The following is a 22,733-nucleotide window of genomic DNA, read 5'->3' as shown; positions in this document are numbered from 1 at the left end:
CGGGGGGACAACATGTCCAGGTAAGAACAGATTTGTAAACAGTGCATTTACACGCACATGCAAGTAGATTTCATTAGAGTGTTAATCAGATGTTACTGCCTTGTGGCAGTTGCAGGAGACAAATGCAGGATGGTGTTTTGAATGCTAAACAGCTAGACAGATGTTTTCATGTTACCACTGAAACACCTAGGTAACTTTGAATTGACAAGGTACAGTCTTTATTCCACTTTAAGTGTCTCATGGTACCATAATCATAAGTCACAATTCAAATTTCACAACAGAATCACATTTTTCAGTGTTTAGTTGTAACACTACTGATTGATGCGGGTACGGTCTGACAGGACCACACTAGACATGGAAAAAACTCCAAACCCATGTGTTTAATCCTAGAATATCAAGTTTTATTAATAAATAGCAATTTGTTGCTCTCTGCAGCCAGTAGCAACGATGAAAATCTAGATGGCTCTTATTTCCTCCCCCTGTCCTCTGCATTTGTTTGTAGGAACAAATAAAATTTCTGGAAGAAGAAATACGCTGTATGGAGGAGTCAGAATTGGCTTTTAGTGCTTACACAAATTGGTGTGAAGCTACTAACAAGAACTTCAGGAATGCAATCACCAAGTTTGACGTGGTTGATAAAACAGCAATGGACAAAAAAGTACAAAAGCTAGAGGTATGGCTTCCTTTTGAAGGCAACTTTTGCTTCTGTTCACCAGAACGAGGCTGTATTTTAACAGGCAGCTTAATAGCTGCTTGAAGGTCTGACTTCACCTTGTCCAGAGAATACCCAGTTTATGTTTTCCTGCCATATACACATGAGATCACAAGTACGATTGTTTAAGTTAGGAGCCGTTCTAAATGTAATTCTGCCCCTCCATAAGGCATGTATGAATGTGTTTTGCTTCAGATTAAAACTTAGATTAAATTCTCATTGCAAGGCTTCTTGTCATGTATATTTTATACCGGTATGCACTGTGGCAAGAAGTGCTTCTTACTTCTCCTCATTGAAATAACTCAGCAGTAGAACTCACATTTCATTTCAGACTTATTGGTGAGTTTTTCCTATGTCCTGCAATGTAAACATACTAAGGGAAAATTTTCATCTATTCCAGAATTTAGAGTACAGATTCTTTCCTGATGACCCTCATTTTCTGTTATCTTCACAAACCCAGTGCATAATGGAAGTATTTCTTTCTCTTCTTCCTTGCAGTCTGCCATAATTTAACTCCAGGAAATTTGCTAATGAAAAGCCCTTTCAGTAATTTCCCCAGCAATTAATTCAGTGTCTTTATCAAAAATAAATGAATGAAATGGTTAGCTCCTCACTGAAAACAGAACTAGGGTGAACAAAAGAAAAAGAAAGCTAATAAAGAAAAAAAAAATAAAGGGCAAGAGCTTGCATACTTTTTCTGTTAACCAACGCTTGCTTCACAGCTGCTGTTGAGTGATATGGACATAGGTCACAGCTTACTGAAGTCTGCCCGTGAGAAGGGGGAGCGAGCTATCAAGTACATGGAGGACAATGAAGTTGACCAGTTAAGAAAAGAAATTGAAGGTCATGTGGAGCAGCTTGAAGAGCTAGCTGGCTCCATCAGGAAAGAGCACATGACTTCAGAGAAATGCCTTCAGCTGGCAAAGGAGTTCTCAGACAAGTACAAGGCACAGACTCAGTGGGTCTTGGAGTACCAAGCCATGCTACATGCTCCAGTGGAGCCAAAGAGTGAACTTTATGAGAAGAAGGCCCAGCTGTCCAAATACAAGGTAAAAAGGGGTTACATCACTGTACTATACAATCAGTTTTGACCTAGCAACTTAAAATAAATCCTCTATCCAGATACCTCTTTAAGTTTCTTCAGTAAAAGTGTGAGGTATTTCTGGGCTGGATGTCCTCCAGAGGTCACAGAATCACAGAATTAACCAGGTTGGAAGAGACCTCTAGGATCATCGAGTCCAACCGATCACTTAACCCTTCTAATTAACTAAACCATGGCACTAAGTGCCTCATCCAGCCTGCTTTTAAACACCTCCAGAGATGGTCACTCCACCACCTCCCCAGGCAGCCCATTCCAATCACTCTTTCCGTGAAGAATTTCTTCGTAATGTCCAGCCTAAACCTGCCCTGGCACAGTCTGGGGCTGTGTCCTCTTGTTCTGTCACTGGGTGCCTGGCAGAAGAGACCAACATCCACCTGGCTGCAGCCTCCTTTCAGGTAGTTGTAGAGAGTACTAAGGTCTCCTCTGAGCCTCCTTTTCTCCAGGCTGAACAGCCCCAACTCCCTCAGGCACTCCTCATAGGGCTGTGCTCCCACCTTCTCCCCAGCCTTGTTGTCCTTCTCTGCACATGTTCATGTACCTCAACATCCCAGAAATGCTCACAGTACTCAAGGTGTGTCCTAACCAGTGCTGAGTACAGGGGCAGAATGACCTCCCTGCTCCTGCTGGTCACACTATTCCTGATGCAGGGCAGGATGCCACTGGCCTTCTTGGCCACATGGGCACACTGCTGGCTCATGTTCAGTCAGCTGTCAACCAGTACCTCCAGGTCCATCTCTACCTAGCTGCTCTCCAGCCACTCTGTGCCCAGCCTGTATCTCTGCATGGGTTTGTTGTGTCCAGAGTGCAGAACTCAGCACTTGGCCTTGTTAAAACTCGTGGTCTGCACCCATCTATCCAGCCTGCCCAGGTCCCTCTGCAGAGCTCTCCTACCCTCTAGCAGATCAACACATGCTGCCAACTTGGCGTTGTCTGCAGACTTACTGATGGTGGATTCATTCTTTTTTTCTGGTCATAATAATGAGTAGAAAAAAATTGACAAGGAACTTCACTGCTTCTCTTTATGATGTTTGTGTAAAGTATTTCTGGTTTACAGATGTTTCAAAGATGTGTAGTGAGTTTAGCCTGGATGGAGCTAACTTTCACCATTGCAGCCCATCTAGTGCTGTGCTTTAGGTTTGCGGCTGGAACAGTGTTGCTAACAATCCAGTACTTTGGCTGTTGCTGAGCAGTGTGTGCACATCATCAAGGTAGGGCTGGGTGATAGGTTGGACTGGATGATCTTGGAGGTCTCTTCCAACCTGGTTGATTCTATGATTCTAAGGCTTTCTCTCTGAAACTGTCCACTAATTCTCACCAGTTTCCCTACTCAATGTCATCTATTAAAGCTATGCTTTTGTTTCCTATGCATTTGGGACACTGGCATCTCACTATCATTTGATAGATGCTGGCATGTGCTGTGGTGTCCGGGCCAGTGTCTGTTACAAAGATGTAACAGATCAGACTGCCTGCTCTTGATGGTCTAATACTAGCACTTGTTTGCATTATCCTATCATTAGGAGGAGAGTTTTGGTGATGCTTTCCCACCTATTTACACCTGTTTATTTTTCTCTGAGCAGAGTTTCTTTGTTTCTAGCACTTACGTCATGCATCTTCACACACATTAGCTCCCTTTCCTTCATCAGCTCCAGATTACCAGGTGTTCTGCTAGCCCTTTGTAAAAGGAGCAGTTGCTTTTAGATCCCTGCAAAGTAGTCCCTTTGAAACATGGCTGAGAAACAGTCTCGTACTGGTAGCAAAACTCTTCTTATCTGAAGAGTATGATATGTACCATGATAGAAGGCTGTGCTTCAGAACAGAAGGAGCTAGTGAAATGTCTGTTCAACACAGAATGTCCTTAGATTAATTTTTGCTTGCATTGTAGTCCATACAGCAGACTGTTCTGTCCCACGAGCCTTCCATAAAGTCAGTGATTGAAAAGGGAGAAGCACTTTTTGATGTCGTTAATGATGTGACTCTAAAGAACAACATTCAAGGCCTTCTGAGCAGTTACCAGGAGCTCTGCAGAACAGCAAAGGTAAAAAGTCAGGAAGAAAACTGGGTTCTTTTGAGCTGCAGTATTCTTTTTTCTGTCTTTTTGATTTTGACTGTTTCACGTTTGTCTGCTTGAGAGGAGGGGGTACTCTTGAATATGGAGAGAACTTCTACCTAAACAAATTTAAGAAGAGCAGCTGAAATTGATTTTGAGTGTGACAGATGATGCCTTTGTAGCACTAAGGGGAGGTATAGCAGTGATTAGTCTCAAATAGCAACAGTAACACAATTTTCTTGATAAATTTCTCAATATATCATTTCTTGAAAGGATAAGATGCCCTCAAATTACACCATTTTATGTTTTGCTTCTGCACAAACCCCATTTAATCTGGTTTAGTTGTTGACTGGAAGTCACTAGAGCAAACAAACAGCAATGTGGCCAAAATTTAATTCAACAGTGGCATTATTAATTAACACTGATACATTAGCCCACATGTATATAGTAATTGGAAAGATCTAATACTTCTAAATACATCCCAAAGTGTGATTATTCCTAAAGCTTTTAATTGCTTGTACTCCTAACAAGGACAAGCTCTGCAAACCATGTTAGCACTTAGGTTTGACTTAAGTCCCTTTAACTGCCAGTCTCTCCACCAATAGGTGATTTATTTTTTCCACAGTTGATTTTTAGTTTACAGTCATTCTTCTGGTCTGTGCCACAAACTTTCCTCTGTTGCATCAGATCTAATGTTAATGACTTAAATGTAGATAAGCTTATAAAAAAAATCATTCTTCAAAAAAATAAATCCAGTATAATTTAATGTGAACATTGTTAATTTGTCTACCACAATCACAGGCAATATATTCATACAAAGGCTGCAAACAGCAGCAACACAACTATAACATTTGATAGCTCATGTGCAGTTTTCAAAGGCAGTAAGGAAGGAGTAAATAAGGAGATCTTCAGTGTCTTCCTTAGTCTTCAAAATATGGTATTGGTATTTTTTTCTGGATTGAAAATACTGCTCAGTACCACATTGTTTATTCACACAAGTAATCCCTTTAATAATCTTTCTTAATAGTCTAATCATTTGCAGGTCTCTCAAAGAAATATAGATTTCAAAGCTAATTCTCTTCCTAAACTTTCAAGGTCTGGGTGGCTTGGGTTTTTTAGTGGGTGTGTTGTTGGTTTTTGTTACTATAATGTCTAGAATATTTAATTTTGGCTATTGTGTTCCCTGCAGGCTTATGTTGAAACCTTAGAGGTGAAAGTAAAAGAACATGAAGATTACAACAGTGATTTGCAAGAAGGGGAGAAATGGTTATTACATATGTCCAGCAGGCTGGTTAGTCCTGACCTCATGGAGAGTAACAGTCTTGAAATAATCACTCAACAACTGGCTAATCACAAGGTGGGTTTGCTGTTGGAGAACCTTTCTGTGTCCAGTAAAGCAGAATTTTTCTTCTTTGCTTCCCTATCTCCACTGTAGACCTCTAATTGTTTGTCAGTCACCTGCTTTGTTCCTCTTATTGCTGTATGATTAATGCAGTCAACAAATCTACATTGTTTTGTTATTACTGTTTCCTGAATGTGAGTGCATCTTCACAGGAGAGTTTTTTTCATAGAATTCATAGAATCAACCAGATTGGAAGAGACCTCCGAGATCATCCAGTCCAACCTAGCACCCAGACCTACTGTTTCTTCTTTTCCTATGGAGCAGTAAGCTTGGGTGTGACAACTCAGAACAACTGCTCACACTGAGTGTGCTGAATTTCCAAGAAGGTAGCAAAGTATTAAAAAAAATCCAGCTGAATTTAATACATTGGTATGGCAAACTCAGCACTCCTCTACATGCTTCATTTATAGCCTCACAACACTAAGTCAGAAGCTGTGCTCTGCTCAGTTCAGATGGGCAAGCACACTGCTACTGGTAAACATGTTCTCAGCACAGTATTCTTTACTGAGGTTTACTACATTTGGATTAGAGCACTAGTTGCAGCTTCAGTTGTAGCAACAAGAGCTAGCCATCTGTTAACAGCAGCTTCATTCACAACCAACCTCCTGCCAAATTTACATCTAATTCCTTTACAGGAAGCAAAGGCCAACATACAAGAATAGCTTTGTTACTGCAAGTAACAAATTTTGTGTAAACTCCTCTAAATTCAGTGCCATATTTTTGCTGAGATTTCCCAGGAAATAGACTACAAAAAGCAGATTAGGTGATTTATACTCCTAAGGCATTTTTTTTTCTCTGGTACATTTGAGGATTGACAAAAAAACAGTTTAAATTTTCAAATTATTTTTGTTTTAATTCCCCTCTTCCCCCTCTGTTAAGTTGTAACACATCCTCCATAAGCTGTAACACTTCCTCCATCAGCCTATTGTTATGGTTGCTGTTAGTGATAATTCACTACAATGATAACCAGTGCTTTCTAGAAGATGAAAGAAAGATAAAATCCAACCCTCCCCACCAGTCCCTGAAACTGAGATTCCAAAATCTTCTAACTCATTGTGATTAGTTTGTGTTGTCCTTTGACCTCCATAGAGTCAAGTTTTGTTCCGCTGCAGCCAATGGAAAGAACTGTCTGTAGCCAAAGATCTCATGGAATAATTGATGATTTAGCATCAGATTTTTAGTGCTCATTATTAGACACAAAAGGTGGTGAAGCCCTGGAGAGCATGCAGCAAAGGGTAGAATCATAGAATCATAGAATCAACCAGGTTAGAAGAGACCTCCAAGACCATCCAGTCCAACCTAGAACCCAGCCCTATCCAATCAACCAGACCATGGCACTAAGTGCCTCATCCAGTCTTTTCTTGAAGACCCCCAGGGACGGTGCCTCCACCACCTCCCTGGGCAGCCCATTCCAATGCCAATCACTCTCTCTGGGAAGAACTTCTTCCTAATATCCAGCCTATACCTACCCTGGCACAACTTGAGACTGTGTCCCCATGTTCTGTTGCTGCTTGCCTGGGAGAAGACGCCACCCCCCACCTGGCTACAATGCCCCTTCAGGTAGTTGTAGACAGTAATAAGATCACCCCTGAGCCTCCTCTTCTCCAGGCTGCACACCCCCAGCTCCCTCAACCTCTCCTCATAGGATTTGTGCTCCAGGCCCCTCACCAGCTTTGTTGCCCTTCTCTGGACATGTTCCAGCACCTCAACATCTTTCTTGAATTGAGGGGCCCAGAACTGGACACAGCACTCAAGGTGTGGCCTGACCAGTGCTGAGTACAGGGGAAGAATAACCTCCCTTGTCCTACTGGCCACACTGTTCCTGATGCAGGCCAGGATGCCATTGGCTCTCTTGGCCACCTGGGCACACTGCTGCCTCATCTTCAGCTTACTCTCTACCAGCACCCCCAGGTCCCTTTCTGCCTGGCTGCTCTCCAGCCACTCAGTCCCCAGCCTGTAGTGCTGCTTGGGGTTGTTGTGGCCAAAGTGCAGAACCCTGCACTTGGCCTTGTTAAATCTCATCCCATTGGCCTCTGCCCACCCATCCAGCCTGGGGTAGTCATGAGGTCTGAGCATATAATGTTTGCGCTGATCTATGCACAGGCTTTTGACAATGATCTGCAGCTAATGTGTGTCCTAATTGTTTCCCTGTAAGAGTACAGCCTGTTTGCAAACCTCTTTTCAAAATCTGAAGAGTGTTTAAGGAAAAAAAAAAAAAGGGGCAGCTGATTGAAAAAGCAGACCATTTTAAGTTTAACAGTTCTTCCAAAATATTATCTCCATTTCTCAGGCTATCATGGAAGAAATTGCAGGATTTGAAGATCGTTTGAACAACCTTAAGAGTAAAGGTGATTATTTGATCAATCAATGCACAGAACATCTTCAAGCAAAATTTAAGCAAAACATACAAAGTCAACTTCAGGGAACAAAGGACAGCTATTCTGCCATATGTAGCACAGCCCAAAGAGTAAGTCTTGTTTCTGAAATGTTTTTAATACCCTTTAAGAATAACATACTTTATTACTTCTGGAAGTGCTTGTATCTTGAAATGGTATGAAACTTTCTGCTCTCCCCATTTAAATTGAGCCTACCGACTGCTACTGTAGCATTTCACCATTACTGTGCTACAGTTGAATCTCTTGTGTTCCAAATGTTGCCTTTTGGACAGCAAAAGTATCACACAGTATCATCAGGGTTGGAAGAGACCTCATAGATCATCAAGTCCAACCCTTTACCACAGAGCTCAAGGCCAGACCATGGCACCAAGTGCCACGTCCAATCCTGCCTTGAACAGCTCCAGGGACGGCGACTCCACCACCTCCCCGGGCAGCCCATTCCAGTGTCCAATGACTCTCTCAGTGAAGAGCTTTCTCCTCACCTCAGGCCTAAATCTCCCCTGGCACAGCCTGAGACTGTGTCCTCTTGTTCTGGTGCTGGCCACGCGAGAGCAGAGAGCAACCTCCTCCTGGCCACAACCACCCCTCAGGTAGTTGTAGACAGCAATAAGGTCACCCCTGAGCCTCCTCTTCTCCAGACTTAGTAATCCCAGCTCCCTCAGCCTCTCCCCGTAGGGCTTGTAGCAGCCTATCAAGTCTTGCCTTAATCTGTCAACACCCTCACTACCTTTATGTTACTACCCTTTGAGCAGCTGCAGTGAAGAAATTGGAATTATTCTTCAAAACTTAGTGAGCAGCTCACAGTCTTAGTGTCAGGAGTGTACATATGTACATAGCAGGTCTTAATTATATACTAGGAAGTACTGTCTCTTAGTAAAACCAGAATATACAGTTAAGAAGGGCTAGCTAGCTGGGTCATTCTGTTAATCCAGTTAGGAGATCAAGACACCATAATCTAAAAAACCCCAACAAAATCAAACAAAACCCTAGAAAGTATACACCATAGTAAGATTTGTAGAGGTAGGTAAAGCCTCACACTAGACCACTGGTAAAATGTTGAACAAGAATATACAAATAAGAGACAGTGCTCTTCATTTCCATCTTTTTTTTTTTCATTTCAGAAGCTGTGCCTTAGGTACTGTCCACAGATTAGCAAGATGCAATGAGAGCTAAAGCAGCTTTTGACTTCTGGTGCTTTTATATACAAGGGCTAAAATAACCACAGTTTTAACAGTTCTGTTTCATCTGCAGTATTAAGGGTGGGAGAAGAGAGTCAGTAGTTGTGTTTGAAAATGTGGTGACCTTAGAAAATGTTTATTCCAGGTGTACCAAAGTTTGGAACATGAACTCCAGAAGCATGTTAATCATCAGGATACCTTACAACAGTGCCAGACATGGTTGACTACAGTGCAGTCAGAGCTAAAGCCAGCTACGTGGCCACCTTACAGTCTGACAGATGCAGTGAAACAGGTGAGAGTTCAGCACTTGGAAATGATCAGTTATCATTAATAAGATTAGTTCAGGTAAGAGCTTTCTATTAATAGAAATTATAGAATCATAGAATGGTTTAGGTTGGAAGGGCCCTCAATGATCATCTATTTCCAACTCTCTCTGACCTTCTTGGAGAGGGCTGTGTAGTATTCCCAGCTCCAAAATCTTGAGTTAAAAATAACAGCAGATGAAAAAACATATAGAGCTTTTGCCAACTCTGCTTAATGCTAGGGGATATGTTACCTGAAGAAGGGTTGGCTAATTAGACAAACCCACTCACTCTACAGATGAATCTAGCACAGAGGTTCTATCTTTATGTTTGTCCAGTTGCCCATCTGTCTACTAATGTTCCCACATAAGATCTGCTTTCATAGTGCCATAGGCACAGAGTCTGTTATCAGGTGATTGAAACAGTTTCTCGCCTTGAAGAGCATAGAACTGCTTCTAGCCCACATTAGCCTTTCAGAATGATTTCTTTGCTTCTTGATTATTTTTGGTGACCTGATGTGTTTTTGTACATTGGTTTTGTACCCTGTTTTCAAGGGGAGAGCAGCAGGTGGAGCCAGGAAGGGGGGGGGTGGGGGTGTGTGTGGACAGTGGGCGTAAGGCCAGCAGGGCAGCACCTTCCCAATGACATGAAAAACCGCAGCTCGCAAGTGAGAAGAGCAGTGTCCCCTTGGTGTCAGCCACCATCTGGTGATCACCAGGCAAGTCTGTAGGGATGTGGTCAGTTCCAGATGGAGGCATGAAGTCAGAGCAGCAAGGCAAGGCCAGGGGGATCAGCCAGGCACAGATGCACCTTTAGCATAGCTCAGGTGAGGTCCATAGGTGGGTGAGTTTAGCTCCCATGGGAAATGTCAAGAGCAAGAACCCTGAACTATATCAAATGTCAGATCTTGGCAGTTGTAGACTGGGAGAGTTTTGGAAGGTGTGGGAAACCATTAGGCTGGTTTCTCCATGGTCTCTCCCACACTGGAGCATTTATGGGTGTAAGAAGATCACACTCTAATAGCTGGTTAAAGCCCTACTTCCCGTTCATCTTGGGTAAGTACATCACCATGTTGAAGCCATGTGTATCTGTCCAGTGCTTCACCTACAAAGAAATGAGGTAGGTAATGCATGTCAGTAAGCCCTTGGATAACTGAATGGTAAGGTTTTGAGTTGCTCTTTTCCATGATTACAGCAGAGCAGCCTTACTCTTATTTTATGAAGTATGTCTATGTTTCATCTTCAGAAATAAGCTAAAAAATACCTCTGAAATGCATGATTATAATAACAGGAGAGATTATTTCCACAGTCTCAGAGTTTATTTGGGAGCTGTCTTTCCTCAGGTGAAACGTTTCCGCGCCCTGCAGGAGCAGGCCAATACATACCTGGACCTTCTCTGCTCCATGTGCGACCTGACTGATGCCGCAGTGAAGAGTACAGCAGCAGACATTCAACAGACAAAGCGAACGGTACGAGATAACCACATCAACCCCCTTTTAGTCCTGCTTAGAGCTTTAAATGCCTCATCCGTCCTCTTTTGAAAAGGTCACATTGGTAATAGTTTAGAGAAACATCTTTTTAATTTCATCTTAAGTATTTAGTTTAAAAATAGTTTTCTTTCCCTTTCTGCCTTTTTTGTTTTTTGGGGGGTTTGTTCAGTTTTGTTTTTATTAAATCCATGCATTGCCCTCCTGGTAGCAATACAAATGCACACAACAAAGGTTGGTAAAGTTACTGAAGCAGTTTCGCAAGAAGTTTGTCTAAAGTCAGATATATTCATAGGAGAAAACCTGATCCAAATTATGTGGTTTTGTAAAACACTATTCAGTCTGTTCTTCTCTGTCTTGTGTTGAAACTGAGACCTATTTTACTGTTACTATTAACAGTCTTATTAGGGCATACTAATATATTAGTAATAAGAAGCATAAAAAAGAGGGTGATTCAACTAATAAATACTAATAAATCAGCACATATGTTTCAGCATATCTGCGCTAGTTTGAGGCAAATTGGAATATTTTAATGAGAGAAATTAGGTTTCAGGCTGTAAAAAGGAAACAATGGTGGTGTCTGCTTCACTCGTAGGTTTGCTGAGACATATAAAAGCAAGGACACAAACATAGATAAGACAGTGTGTTTGTCAGAATATGTCTTTCTCTTCTGCTTGGATCTGTGTAACTAATCCTTCTTCTAACCCCTCCTTGCCGATCCTCCACACTCACCTTGCACAAAAGGCAAACTCTGGGATAAGGTAGAGGGGTGGAAAGAAAGTGGAAGGGTGGTTGGGAGCCCCTCCTGGGGATTCTGATTTCTGGGAGGGCTGTAGTGTTTCTGTATTACTTTTAACTTGTGTATTTCTGTATATAGCTGTAAATACTGTAAATATCTGCTTGTATATTGTACTAACCTGTAAATATAAAGCTTCATTCCTTAATTTCCAGCCAGCTGAGTCTAGTCTGGGTGATTTCATCAGTGTGGGGGAACAGGTAACTCCCAAACCATCACATTTTATTTTGGTGCCCAGCATAGGGCTAAACTGCTGAGGGAGTCTTCGAGAAAGGTAACAAAATCATTGACATTCTGTTGCAAGCAGGTTTTGCCATTAAGAGAGACAAGGTGAAAGGACCTGCCAGAGAAATTCAGTTTCTGGGAGTGCGGTGGCAGGATGGTTGCCGTTACATTCCTCAGGATGTGATCAACAAAGTCTCTACCATGGCAGTTCCCACAAATAAGGACACTCTCTCTTTCCTGGGTGCAGTGGGATTTTGGAGACTACACATTCCTGGTTTCAGTCAAATTGTCAAACCTCTGCATGATGTGACTCATAAGAGAAACAATTTCGAGTGGGGACTTGAACAACAAGCAGCCTTTGATCAGATCAAGCGAGAAGTAGTCCATGCAGTGGGCTTGGGACCTGTGAGATCTGGTCCAGACATTAAGAACATTCTGTACACGGCTGCCAGTGACAATGTCCAACTTGGAGTCTTTGGCAGAGAGCTCCAAATGAGACACGTGGTCGTCCACTTGGTTTCTGGGGTCGTAGCTACAGAGGTTCAGAGGCAAATTACACCCCAACAGAGAAAGAGATACTAGCAGCCTATGAAGGAGTGAAAGCAGCTTCTGAAGTGATTGGAACTGAGCCACAATTGCTTTTAGCTCCCAGATTGCCAGTTCTAAACTGGATGATCAAAGGCAAAGGTTCATCACCACATCATGCCACAGATGCAACCTGGTCTAAATGGATGGCTTTGATAACCCAACAAGCACGAATGAGTAATCTTGATTGACCTGGTCTGGTGGAGGTGATCACCAACTGGCCGGAAGGCACAGACTGTACCAAACCTCCAGAGGAGAAAATAACCTGTGCTGAAAAAACTCCTCCCTATGCTGGTCATTCTTATCAGGAAAAGAACTATGCTTTGTTCACTGATGGTTGCCGTTGTTTTGTTGCAAACAAGAGAAGATGGAAGTCAGCAGTCTGGAGTCCTACCAGGAGAGTTACTGAAGCGAGAGATGGCGAAGGAGAATCCAGTCAGTTCGCTGAGGTAAAAGCTGTCCAACTTGCTCTTGATGTGGCTGAACGTGAGAATTGGCCTATCCTTTACCTCTACACTGACTCATGGATGGTAGCCAATGCTCTATGGGGTTGGCTAAAGGACTGGAAGAAGAATGATTGGCAGAGGAAAGGAAAGCCTATTTGGTGTGCTGATCTATGGCAGGACATTGACTCACAGCTGGAGAGAACTCCAGTGAAGGTGCGGCACGTAGACGCACACATGCCTAAGAGCAGAGCCACTGAGGAACACCAACACAACCAGCAGGCAGACCAAGCTGCTAAGATTGCTCAAGTTGATACCAACTCTGATCTTGACCTTGATTGGAAACACCGAGGTGAGCTGTTCTTAGCTCGGTGGGCCCATGACTCATCTGGACATCAAGGCAGAGATGCAACATACCGACAGGCTCGCGATAGGTCAATTGACTTGTCCATGGACGCTATCACCCATGGACATCCATGACTGCAACATTTGTGCTGCTAGTAAGCAGGCTAAGCGATCTGTGTAGCTTATCCTTTTGCTTCTAACGCCCCTCTTGCCAATCCTCCAAACTCATCTTGCATGTAAGGCAAACTCTGTGAAAAGGTAGAGGGTTGGAAAAAAAGGTGGAAGGGTGGTTGGGAGCCCCTGCTCAGGACTGATTTCTGGCAGTGGTGTTGTTCCTGCATTGCCTTTTAATTTGTGTATTTATTTATACGGCTGTAAATATTGTAAATATCTGCTTGTATATTGTGCTAAGCAGTAAATATAAAGCTTCATTCCTTAGCTTCCAGCCAGCTGAGCCTAGTCTGGGTGATGTCATACAAGTAGGAGGGCAGGTAACTCCCAAACTATCACAATATGAATTCATAGAACCATACCTCAAAATAGCTTAACACTTGAGTTTCAAATAAAATTATGAATCTAAGTTGTTAGTAAAGTGCATTCCTGTTCTAAACATGCAAAGATTAGTCTCACATATGCCCACAACCAAACATTTGAAACTACTGCTATCAAGAGTAGAAATATTAATATTTACCTTAACAGTATTCCATACCAATCAAAATGTGTAAATCCAAGCAATCTATTAAAAAAAAATAAACAACAGAGCAGTCCAAACATTGAATAGCTAAACAACATCCAAAACTTCAGAATAAGATTCTCTTCTTATATATAAAGCACTGAAACATTTATAAGAAATCACAGAGGGTATTCTGCTGAGATATGTTAAGCTGATTGAGTGTCTAAACTTTAAAGGCACCCTACTGCTGTATTTGGAGCTAAAGAAGCTGTGTGGCTATTGGTTTAAGGTGACTGATAGGCTCAGGTCCTGTAAGCATTCTTCTTACTGACATTGTACAAAAAGCACATTGGCAAACTAACTGGGCAGATGAAATAAAAGTGTTTAGCTAACCTGTTATTTGGCCTTGCAAAGGTATGTCAGGTACAGTCCAGCAACATACTTGGCATGCAGTGGATTAAATTATAGAGTTAATTTGAGCTTTAACAGAGAACCTTTTGAAATACACACAGTTAGATATAGGTGACTTCTTCCAACAGTGGTAGGATTCTGAGTATTTTTCCCCCACAGTTTACCTTTCATAGTTCTGTTTTTTATGTCTTTTGGAGGTGAAGATTCTTGTTGTGAGTAGTATTAGCTGTGTCAGAATCTAATGCAGAAATATGCTTTAGTGCTCAGAGGAAGAATGGCATTCATCCTCCATTCTCCAAAAATAGATGCATTAAAGCATTCCTGTTCTGTTTCTTTTCTTCTAGATTGAGCAACAGATAATGCAGTCACAGTATTTGGCTCAAGGTTGGGAAGAGATCAAACAAATGAAGGCTGAGCTCTGGATATATTTCCAAGATGCAGATCAACAACTTCAGAATTTGAAAAGGAGACGAGCAGAGTTGGAGCTAAACATTGCCCAGAATATGGTACTCCAGGTTAAGGTAAGGAGGCTTTGAGTTAAGAACCAGAAGGTAAGGAAGAATTTAATCCTGTGACTGATGCTATTATAATCCACATTATATGGACATATTTCATAGAACTGCTAATATGTTCTAAGCAAGAGCAGAGAAAAACAGAGGAAAGAATGTTTCCTTATTCCTGATACAGAGTGACACAGAAAGCAAAACAATGTGGCTGAGTGTGTTTCTGGTCCTTAATTGTTTTGTTTTTTTAACAGTAGACAGATTTCAGGCTGCTGTTCTCATTTGCTATCGCTTTGAATAGGCTAAGTGCTGATCGCAATAGACCTGAAGATAATTTCTGCAACTGGTGCTTGCTAAGTTCTTTGATTTCAATACTTCTAAATTATTTCAATCGCCTTCAAAATTAGTCTAGGAAGCTAGACAGTGTTACTTGAGAGTAGGTGTGATGGTTTGGGCTCTTACCTGCCCCCCCACACTTTTGAATTTGCCCCAGCTAACTCAGATGGCCTCTGGGAATATAAATGAAGCTATTTATTGTACAGCAGCAAATATACAAGCAGCTATTTACAATATATACAGTTATATACAGAAATATACAAAGGATAAACAATACAAAAGCACAACTCCCCTCCCAGAAACCTGAGTTCCCAGGAGGGGCTCTCAAACCACCCCAACACCTCCCCTTGCCCTCTCAACCTTACCCCAGTTCTCAGGAAGAAGAGAGGTGCAGCCAAGAGGTTAGGGAGCAAGGTTAGTGGGAGCAAGGTTAATGAGATGTGACCAGGTCTGAAGGCAAAGGCAGAATGAAAGACAAAATGGAGAATGTTTTAGTTCTTCCCAGAGCTCTCAGCGTGACTGTGAGCGAAGAGACACAATTGTTTTTCATTTCACTGCCCGTTATCTAATTCTTTACCAAAACATTCCAGCTTGCTTCTAACTAGCACAGTAGGTATGATGGAAACCAAATTTAATGTATCTTTAAAAATGAATCAAATGCCTGCAGAGCTTTGCTCATTTTTCCACAAGAGAGAATTTTAGTGTCCATTCTGCACACATTGCAGACATCAATAAGTATCAAGAAGACACAGAAAAATGGATGACTTCTTTCGTATATGGTTAAGTGCTTGAGTTTTGCATTCTTGGTCTACACTTGTTTCCGAGTTTGGTGAAAAGTAAATGGTGATTCTTCTTTGTGCTTGTGCCACGCAAGTGTTTGAAAGAGCCATAGCCTTAAAGACACCTATAGTACAGTGTGGACTGAAATCTGTTATACCCAGCTATCCTTAGAGTCCAGGAAGAAGCAGGAGTTTATATTTCTTCACTATTTCAGTCAGAAGTTTTGGATTACTATGAAAGGCAGGCATCTGCTGTGCTGTTAGATGTGGGGCAATATGTATATTTTTCTTGAATTTGTCCTGGCACAGAAAGGTACATAACTCCCTTTGAAGCAGTCACAGATTGAAATGAAACAGAGCTGTGCAGTAACATCTCTTTGCAGAAGCTCTACCAGCCCAGCCCTAAGGGAGGATGCGTGGTTCCAGCCAAGTGCTGAAGCAGGGCATGGTTGCTTAGTTACAGTTATTTGGACTAAAAATGGTGAAATATATTTACCATAGACACTGTGTAAGTACTGGGAAATATCTGTTTAGTTTTGGTTATGAGTATTGCTGTATTCTGGTTTTGGCTTCTCTGTGCCTTCTTATTTGGTAAGAAATATGTATGCAGATGGACCCTTTTGCTACAGTAGTTTAGTAACTGAAGTAGCAGTCGTCCCTAGGCAATCATTGGCTTTGACTGAATAATGATAATGGTTGCTATTGTAGAAGTAGGAACAAAACAAAGTATGGATGTGGGGGGTCACTGCATCATGGACCCTGCTTCCTATTTTATGAAAAGGAAAAGCTAAAAAATCAGCTGCAAACAGTACTAATAAAATGAATGTCACATGACTCTGCTGCAGAGGGGGAAATCAAGTGATGCAAGATGATATTCTATAAGAATATGTAATTTATTAATTTCAATATTCTGAACTCTCACCACCCCCAACCACTGAATTCTGATATTACTATTTGTTCATTAACATGGTTATGGAAGACATTCTAGGAATAACACCAAACACAACTATTATTATCTAGCAAACATTCAAACAATAAACAGAGAGAGAGAATCCCTGTGGTCAATATTCCTCCTGGGGTCAGTTTGCCCAGTAGCTGGGCCCAAGCTCTTTCTGCTTATGGCAGAAGGCACTAGAGAATCACAAAGAGGCATTTAAGCATTTACTCACAGATTATTACCCTTGCAGGGGTTGGCCACGCTCCAGACAGTGCCCAAACTCTTTCAGGAGACTCTGTCTTGTTGATGCTGTGGTTGGGTTCTCCTAGCCTCAGGGGAAAAGGCAGACAGTCTCTGACCTTGTTCTCCTGGCTTCTTATGGATGATCTGTGTATATGTCCAGGGATTCTAAGCAGGACCTTCAAGTGCAGAGGCAGGATCAGTGTGACAACATCACTCCAGCCACACAGGCTGATTGAGTGCAGACAATGCAGGGTCTGCTCCTGGTAACTCGCGGCAGTGGACTTTCCCAGGCAGTGCTAAGGCAGCGGGTGTGCAGTAGGGTGCAGGGCTGCACAGGAGGCTGGGATCTGAAGAGAAAGGCAGGCAGCACAGGCAAATAGCAGCAAGCAGTGAAGCAAAAGCAGTGAGGCAAAAGCAAAAGCATGCCGTTCTCCTGCGTATCTCCTTTTATCAGTGTGGGCTGAGATTGATTGCCCTTTGGGCTCAGAACAGCCAACCAGGATGGCAGTTAGCTAAACCATACCATATTAGGCAGGGTCCACAGGCCTGGCTCCCCCAAATATGGGAATAGCACAGGCCTTGCACCCAGCAGGCCATAAGCTAGGCACGTGGGCTTACACAACCACGTTACACAACCTGGGCCTTGGGCAGGCCAGACTTTATGGTGCCAGGTCTATTGTGTCCCTTTTGATAGGTGAACAGGTAGAAGCCCATTTTGGGCCTATGGGCCCTCCATGACAGACCCAGAGCATTTTCCCTGTTTTAGTCTATAGTGGGAGCAATGCCAGTCCAGACAAGGTGTGATCAAATGGTGATTTCTGTTTGTTTCTGGCACTTTGAAATTGCTCTGCTTTGCTTTCACATCTCTAACCAATCTGCCTTCACCTGATAAGTTGGGGAGGAAGGTTAGGAGAAGGGAGAGATGGCATTTCTTCTAATTTACATCTGGAGAATGTTTGGGCAGATAATTAGTCATTACACAATTTATTTCTTTCAGACTTTGTATGTAAGTTACAACTTTGTGTAGGCAGCACCATGTAGGTTTTGACTTGTATCTCTTTTTCAGGAATTCAGTCAGAAGTTGCAGTCGAAGCAGTCAGCAATTAGTTCTGTGACTGAGAAGATGAACAAATTAACCCAAGGGCAGGAGTCACCTGAACACAAGGAAGTAGGAGAACTGAGCAATCAGTGGCTGGACCTCTGCCTTCAGGCACACAGTTTGCTCGTCCAGAGGGAGGAGGATCTACAGAGGACAAGGGATTACCATGATTGCTTGAATGTAGTTGAAGTTTTCTTGGAAAAGCTCACAAAAGAGTGGGACAACCTGGCTAGGTAAAAAAAAAGAGTAGCACACAAAATGCTAATCCAGTGCATATATGCTGAAAAAGCCATTTATAGAATATCTTTAACACTAAAACTCCATTTTCTCATCCTTAATTAAAAGCAACCCTCCCCTAATAATCCAGGACTATTTGTATTACTTGTATTGAAATAATAAGAGTCTGTGAGGCTGTATGTTCAGTGTTTGTCTTTGAGGCAAGTATCAATTGATTCCCATCTCAGACTATAGCATTTTTGCACATTTGAAGAGTTTTGACTGTTATGATGTTGTGCTTTATCAGAATATTGTATTAAAGCTTATTGCTGCTGCTAAATTATTACATCTGCTTTACTTTTGAATCTGAAAACTATTGGTACTATACTATTGATTTCTATATGTAGTGGGCATATGAATAGTCTTGACTTCTTCTAAATGTCTGTCTTGAGACAGAATCTACTGATAAATTTCTGTTCTGTCCATTTTGATGACAGATCTGATGCTGAAAGTACAAATGTGCACCTTGAAGCTTTGCAGAAATTGGCACTGGCACTACAGGAGAGGAGATTTGCTCTAGAAAATTTGAAAGATCAGAAACAGAAGATGATAGAGCATCTGAATCTTGATGACAGAGAATTGGTAAAGGAGCAATTTGGTCATTTTGAGCAACGTTGGACTCAACTGGAGGACCTTGTCAAAAGGAAAATTCAAGTTTCTGTTTCAACCTTGGAAGAGCTCAATTTGGTGCATTCCAAATTTCAGGAACTAATGGAATGGGCAGAGGAGCAGCAGCCTAGTATTTCAGAGTCTCTTAAACAGAGCCCTCCTCCAGATCTGGCCCAGAGTCTTCTCATGGACCATCTTACCATTTGCAGTGAGCTTGAAGCCAAACAACTTGTTATGAGGACACTTGTGAAGGATGCTGACAGGGTAATGACCAACCTCGGGCTCAATGAAAGGCAGGAGCTGCAGAAAGCCCTTTCTGATGCACAGCAGCACATAGATTATCTCAGTGATCTGGTTGGACAAAGGAGAAAGCATCTAAATAAAGCTCTGTCTGAAAAAAACCAATTTCTCTTGGCAGTCTTTCAGGCCACAAACCAAATTCACCAGCATGAGAAGAAGGTAACATTTCCAGAACATATTTGTCTGTTGCCAGAAGATGTAAACAAACAGATTAGGACTTGTAAGAATGCCCAAGCTAATCTGAAGGCCTATCAAAATGAGGTCACAGGGTTGTGGACTCAAGGAAGGGATCTGATGAAAGAAGCAACAGAAGAAGAAAAGACTGAAGTGTTAGGTAAACTGCAAGAATTACAGAATGTGTATGATACTGTTTTGCAGAAGTGCAGTCAGAGGTTGTTAGAACTGGAGAAAAATATAGTGTCCAGGAAGTATTTTAAAGAAGACTTGGATAAAGCTTGCCATTGGCTGAAACAGGCTGACATTGTCACATTCCCAGAAGTCAATGTAATGAATTCTAATGCTGAGCTGTGCAACCAGTTGGCAAGGTACCAACAGATTCTTGAGCAGTCTCCAGAATATGAAAATCTTTTGCTTGCACTGCAAAGAGATGGACAAGAAATCCTACCATCGCTTAATGAAGTGGATCATTCTTATCTGGATGAAAAACTTAATGTTCTCCCTCAGCAATTCAGTATTGTTACTGCTCTGGCAAAAGAAAAATTATACAAGGTTCAGGAAACAATTTACTCCAGAAAAGAGTATGCCTCTTTGATTGAGTTGACAAGTAGAGCTCTTGCTGAGCTAGAAGATCAGTTTATTAGCATGGACAAAGCTCCAACTGCTGTTTTAGCTAAAGAAGCTATGTCACTCCAGCAGGCCTACAGGGATCTCTTAGGTGAAGTGTTGAGCCTTGGTGCAGCAGTGGATGAGCTCAACCAGAAGAAGGAGGCCTTTCGAAGCACTGGCCAACCCTGGCAACCAGATGAAATGTTCAAACTTGTCACACTGTACCACAAGTTGAAGAGGCAAATAGAACAGAAAATCAGTCTCTTGGAAGACACAATAGAAGCGTGCCAAGAGCATGAGAAGATGTGTATGCAGTTGGAGGCACAACTAGAGGCAGTGAAGAAGGAGCAGACTAAGGTAAATGAAGAAACACTCCCAATAGAAGAGAAGTTAAAAATATACCATTCTCTGGTGGGCAGCTTGCAAGACTCTGAGAGTCTTCTGAAGCAAATAACTGAACATCTGGGAGCCCTTTCTCCTCAGCTTGACTCATCTGCATGTGAGGCAACAAATCACCAAGTGCAGTCTTGGCAAGAGAAGCTAAAGTCTTTGCATGCTGCCATTGATGACACAGTGATGGAGTGTGAGAACAGGCTTGTGCAAAGTATAGACTTCCAGACAGAAATCTGCCGCTCACTTGACTGGTTGAGGTGGGTGAAAACAGAGCTTAATGGAACACTGAGTTTGGACCTGAAACTGCAAAGCATCCAAGAAGAAATCCGAAAGGTTCAGATTCATCAAGAAGAAGTGCAGTCAAGCCTGAGAATAATGAATGCACTGAGCAATAAAGAGAAGGAAAGATATATGAAAGCAAAGGAGCTGATACCTGTTGACCTGGAAAACACTCTTGCTGAGCTGACAGAACTAGATGGTGAAGTTCAAGAAGCCATACACGTGAGGCAGGTTAGTGCACCCTAAGTGTCATCAGTCTCTTGCTCACAAAGATGAAAAATGATGACTCTTGGTGTTAGAATCTCAGGAAAAGATTGATTTTAATAATCCTGTTTGGGTTTTTTTTTTATGGCTTGGGTTGTGGCCTGTTGACATGGATGCCTTGGGTTGGGGAAGGGGAAAAAGGCTTCCCTAATATGCATTTATGTCTGCAAGTAGAACTGCAAACTCACTCAAAACTGTCTTCCATGTAGTTGCTTTGAACTTGCATTGTAGATATAATAAAGGGAAAATAAAGCAAGATTGGGCAAAATCCAGACTCTCAGAAAATGATATTTTGTTGCTGCTGTGTTTTTTATGACTGTATCTGTGACTCTCTGTGCAATTTTCCTTTTTGTTTCAGGCTACCTTGAATAAATTGTTCAGCCTCTGCCAAAGATACTACCAGGTGATGCAGATAGCCAATGACTGGCTTGAGGATGCGCAGGAATTTCTACATTTAGCAAGAAATGGTCTTGATGTTGAGAACTCTGAGGAGAATCTAAGACACCACATGGAATATTTCCACACAGAAAGTCAGTTCAGTAGCCATTTGAAGGAGTTACAAGGCCTTGTGTCTGAGATAGGGCCCTTTGTGCAAGCTACAGCAAAAGAGCAGCTGAAGCAGAGTGTAGCTACATTAGAGGAAAAGGCCAAAGGAACAAAGCAAGAAGCTAGAACCCAGCAAGAGCAGCTGCAAAGGTATATTCATTGGTTTTGCTGGGGTTTGTGGTGTGGTGTTGTTTTCTTTCATTTCATCACCTTGTTGGTGATGAAAAAAGAAATCACATTGATTGAAGTTTTGTAAAGTGTTTGTGCTACTGATGAGAGAAGTTCATGTTGGGAATCAGAGATGTTAGATTGTTTTCTCCACTGACAGTGGCTGACTACATGTGTGACTCTGAGGAAGAGTTGATGAAATTATATATCACCTGGAATGGCACTGAAAAGAGCAGGGAATAGACCATTCCTTATTTCACCTGGTGCAAGACAGAAAGAATAAACCAAAGAAGAAGGCATTTTGAATTAAAAAGAAGTATCTTTTTAACCAGCGTATCTGTGTTACTTTTTATTCCTGAGTGTTCTGGATTCCAAGTGGGTTTAAAATGCAACCTAGAAAAAGTCACTGAGGAAAAGTCAAACAAGCAGAACCATGCAGTTACACTGAAAATGAGGTGCCATAACCTTCCTGACTTCCAAATGCTTTTATATTGCCTTTAATTGTTCTTTCTGGAACTGTGTTTAAGGTGTGCATCTGAATGGCAGGAGTACCAGACAGCAAGACAGAAGGTTATTGAAGTGATGAATGAGGCTGAGAAAAAACTATCTGAATTCTCAGTAGCTAAAGGCACTTCTTCTCATGAAACAGAGAAGAAATTGCTGACACATAAGGTAAGGTACTGAAAATCATACACCATCCTTTTTCTTCAGTGAAGATAAATGTATGTTATGTAGGTTCATACTTGTGGCAACTTGAATTTGGTGGTTTAGATCTTTTCCTCTAATGCTTAACTATGTCATAGTGTACTGAGATGTGTTGTGCAGAACACACATTTTATTTGTTGTCACTTTTCAGCATAATGTTTGTCTCTGTGCCTTAAACTGTAGAGAAAAGGAACCAAGAGATTCTTAAAAGCCTTTTGTCAAGGTCCAGAGAACAGAGACTAACAATATCTCTGTCCAGAGGAACAAGATCTGTTCTTAGAGATTTCTGTGTTGTCAAATTAAGGTGCAAGCAAGACCACAGATCACCACAAAACTATTTATTAAAGGATAAAGTTGAACAAAACAGAGGGAGAGAGAGAAGGGGAGAGAGAAAACAACAGAGAAAA

The 22,733-nt window shown here is 41.9% G+C and overlaps 1 protein-coding gene across 17 annotated transcripts in view; it reads left to right on the top strand.

The window, feature by feature from the left end:
- SYNE1 (spectrin repeat containing nuclear envelope protein 1) overlaps positions 1 to 22,733 on the top strand; it is a 365,857-nt gene that overhangs the window by 202,623 nt on the left and 140,501 nt on the right. For all 17 annotated transcript variants that reach the window (XM_064169493.1, XM_064169494.1, XM_064169498.1 and 14 more), the window contains 12 exons: positions 503 to 673; positions 1,435 to 1,761; positions 3,697 to 3,849; positions 5,051 to 5,218; positions 7,554 to 7,730; positions 8,983 to 9,129; positions 10,482 to 10,607; positions 14,448 to 14,624; positions 17,968 to 18,233; positions 18,714 to 20,874; positions 21,266 to 21,603; positions 22,149 to 22,293. In XM_064169493.1, coding sequence (XP_064025563.1) covers positions 503 to 673; positions 1,435 to 1,761; positions 3,697 to 3,849; positions 5,051 to 5,218; positions 7,554 to 7,730; positions 8,983 to 9,129; positions 10,482 to 10,607; positions 14,448 to 14,624; positions 17,968 to 18,233; positions 18,714 to 20,874; positions 21,266 to 21,603; positions 22,149 to 22,293 — 4,356 coding nt within the window. The remainder of the gene's footprint in view (positions 1 to 502; positions 674 to 1,434; positions 1,762 to 3,696; positions 3,850 to 5,050; positions 5,219 to 7,553; positions 7,731 to 8,982; positions 9,130 to 10,481; positions 10,608 to 14,447; positions 14,625 to 17,967; positions 18,234 to 18,713; positions 20,875 to 21,265; positions 21,604 to 22,148; positions 22,294 to 22,733) is intronic.

This window comes from Pogoniulus pusillus, chromosome 31, assembly GCF_015220805.1.
Source record: "Pogoniulus pusillus isolate bPogPus1 chromosome 31, bPogPus1.pri, whole genome shotgun sequence".
NCBI classification, from domain to species: domain Eukaryota; kingdom Metazoa; phylum Chordata; class Aves; order Piciformes; family Lybiidae; genus Pogoniulus; species Pogoniulus pusillus.
Note: the sequence above shows the minus strand (reverse complement) of the source record. Positions and strands in the feature narration are given on the sequence as shown.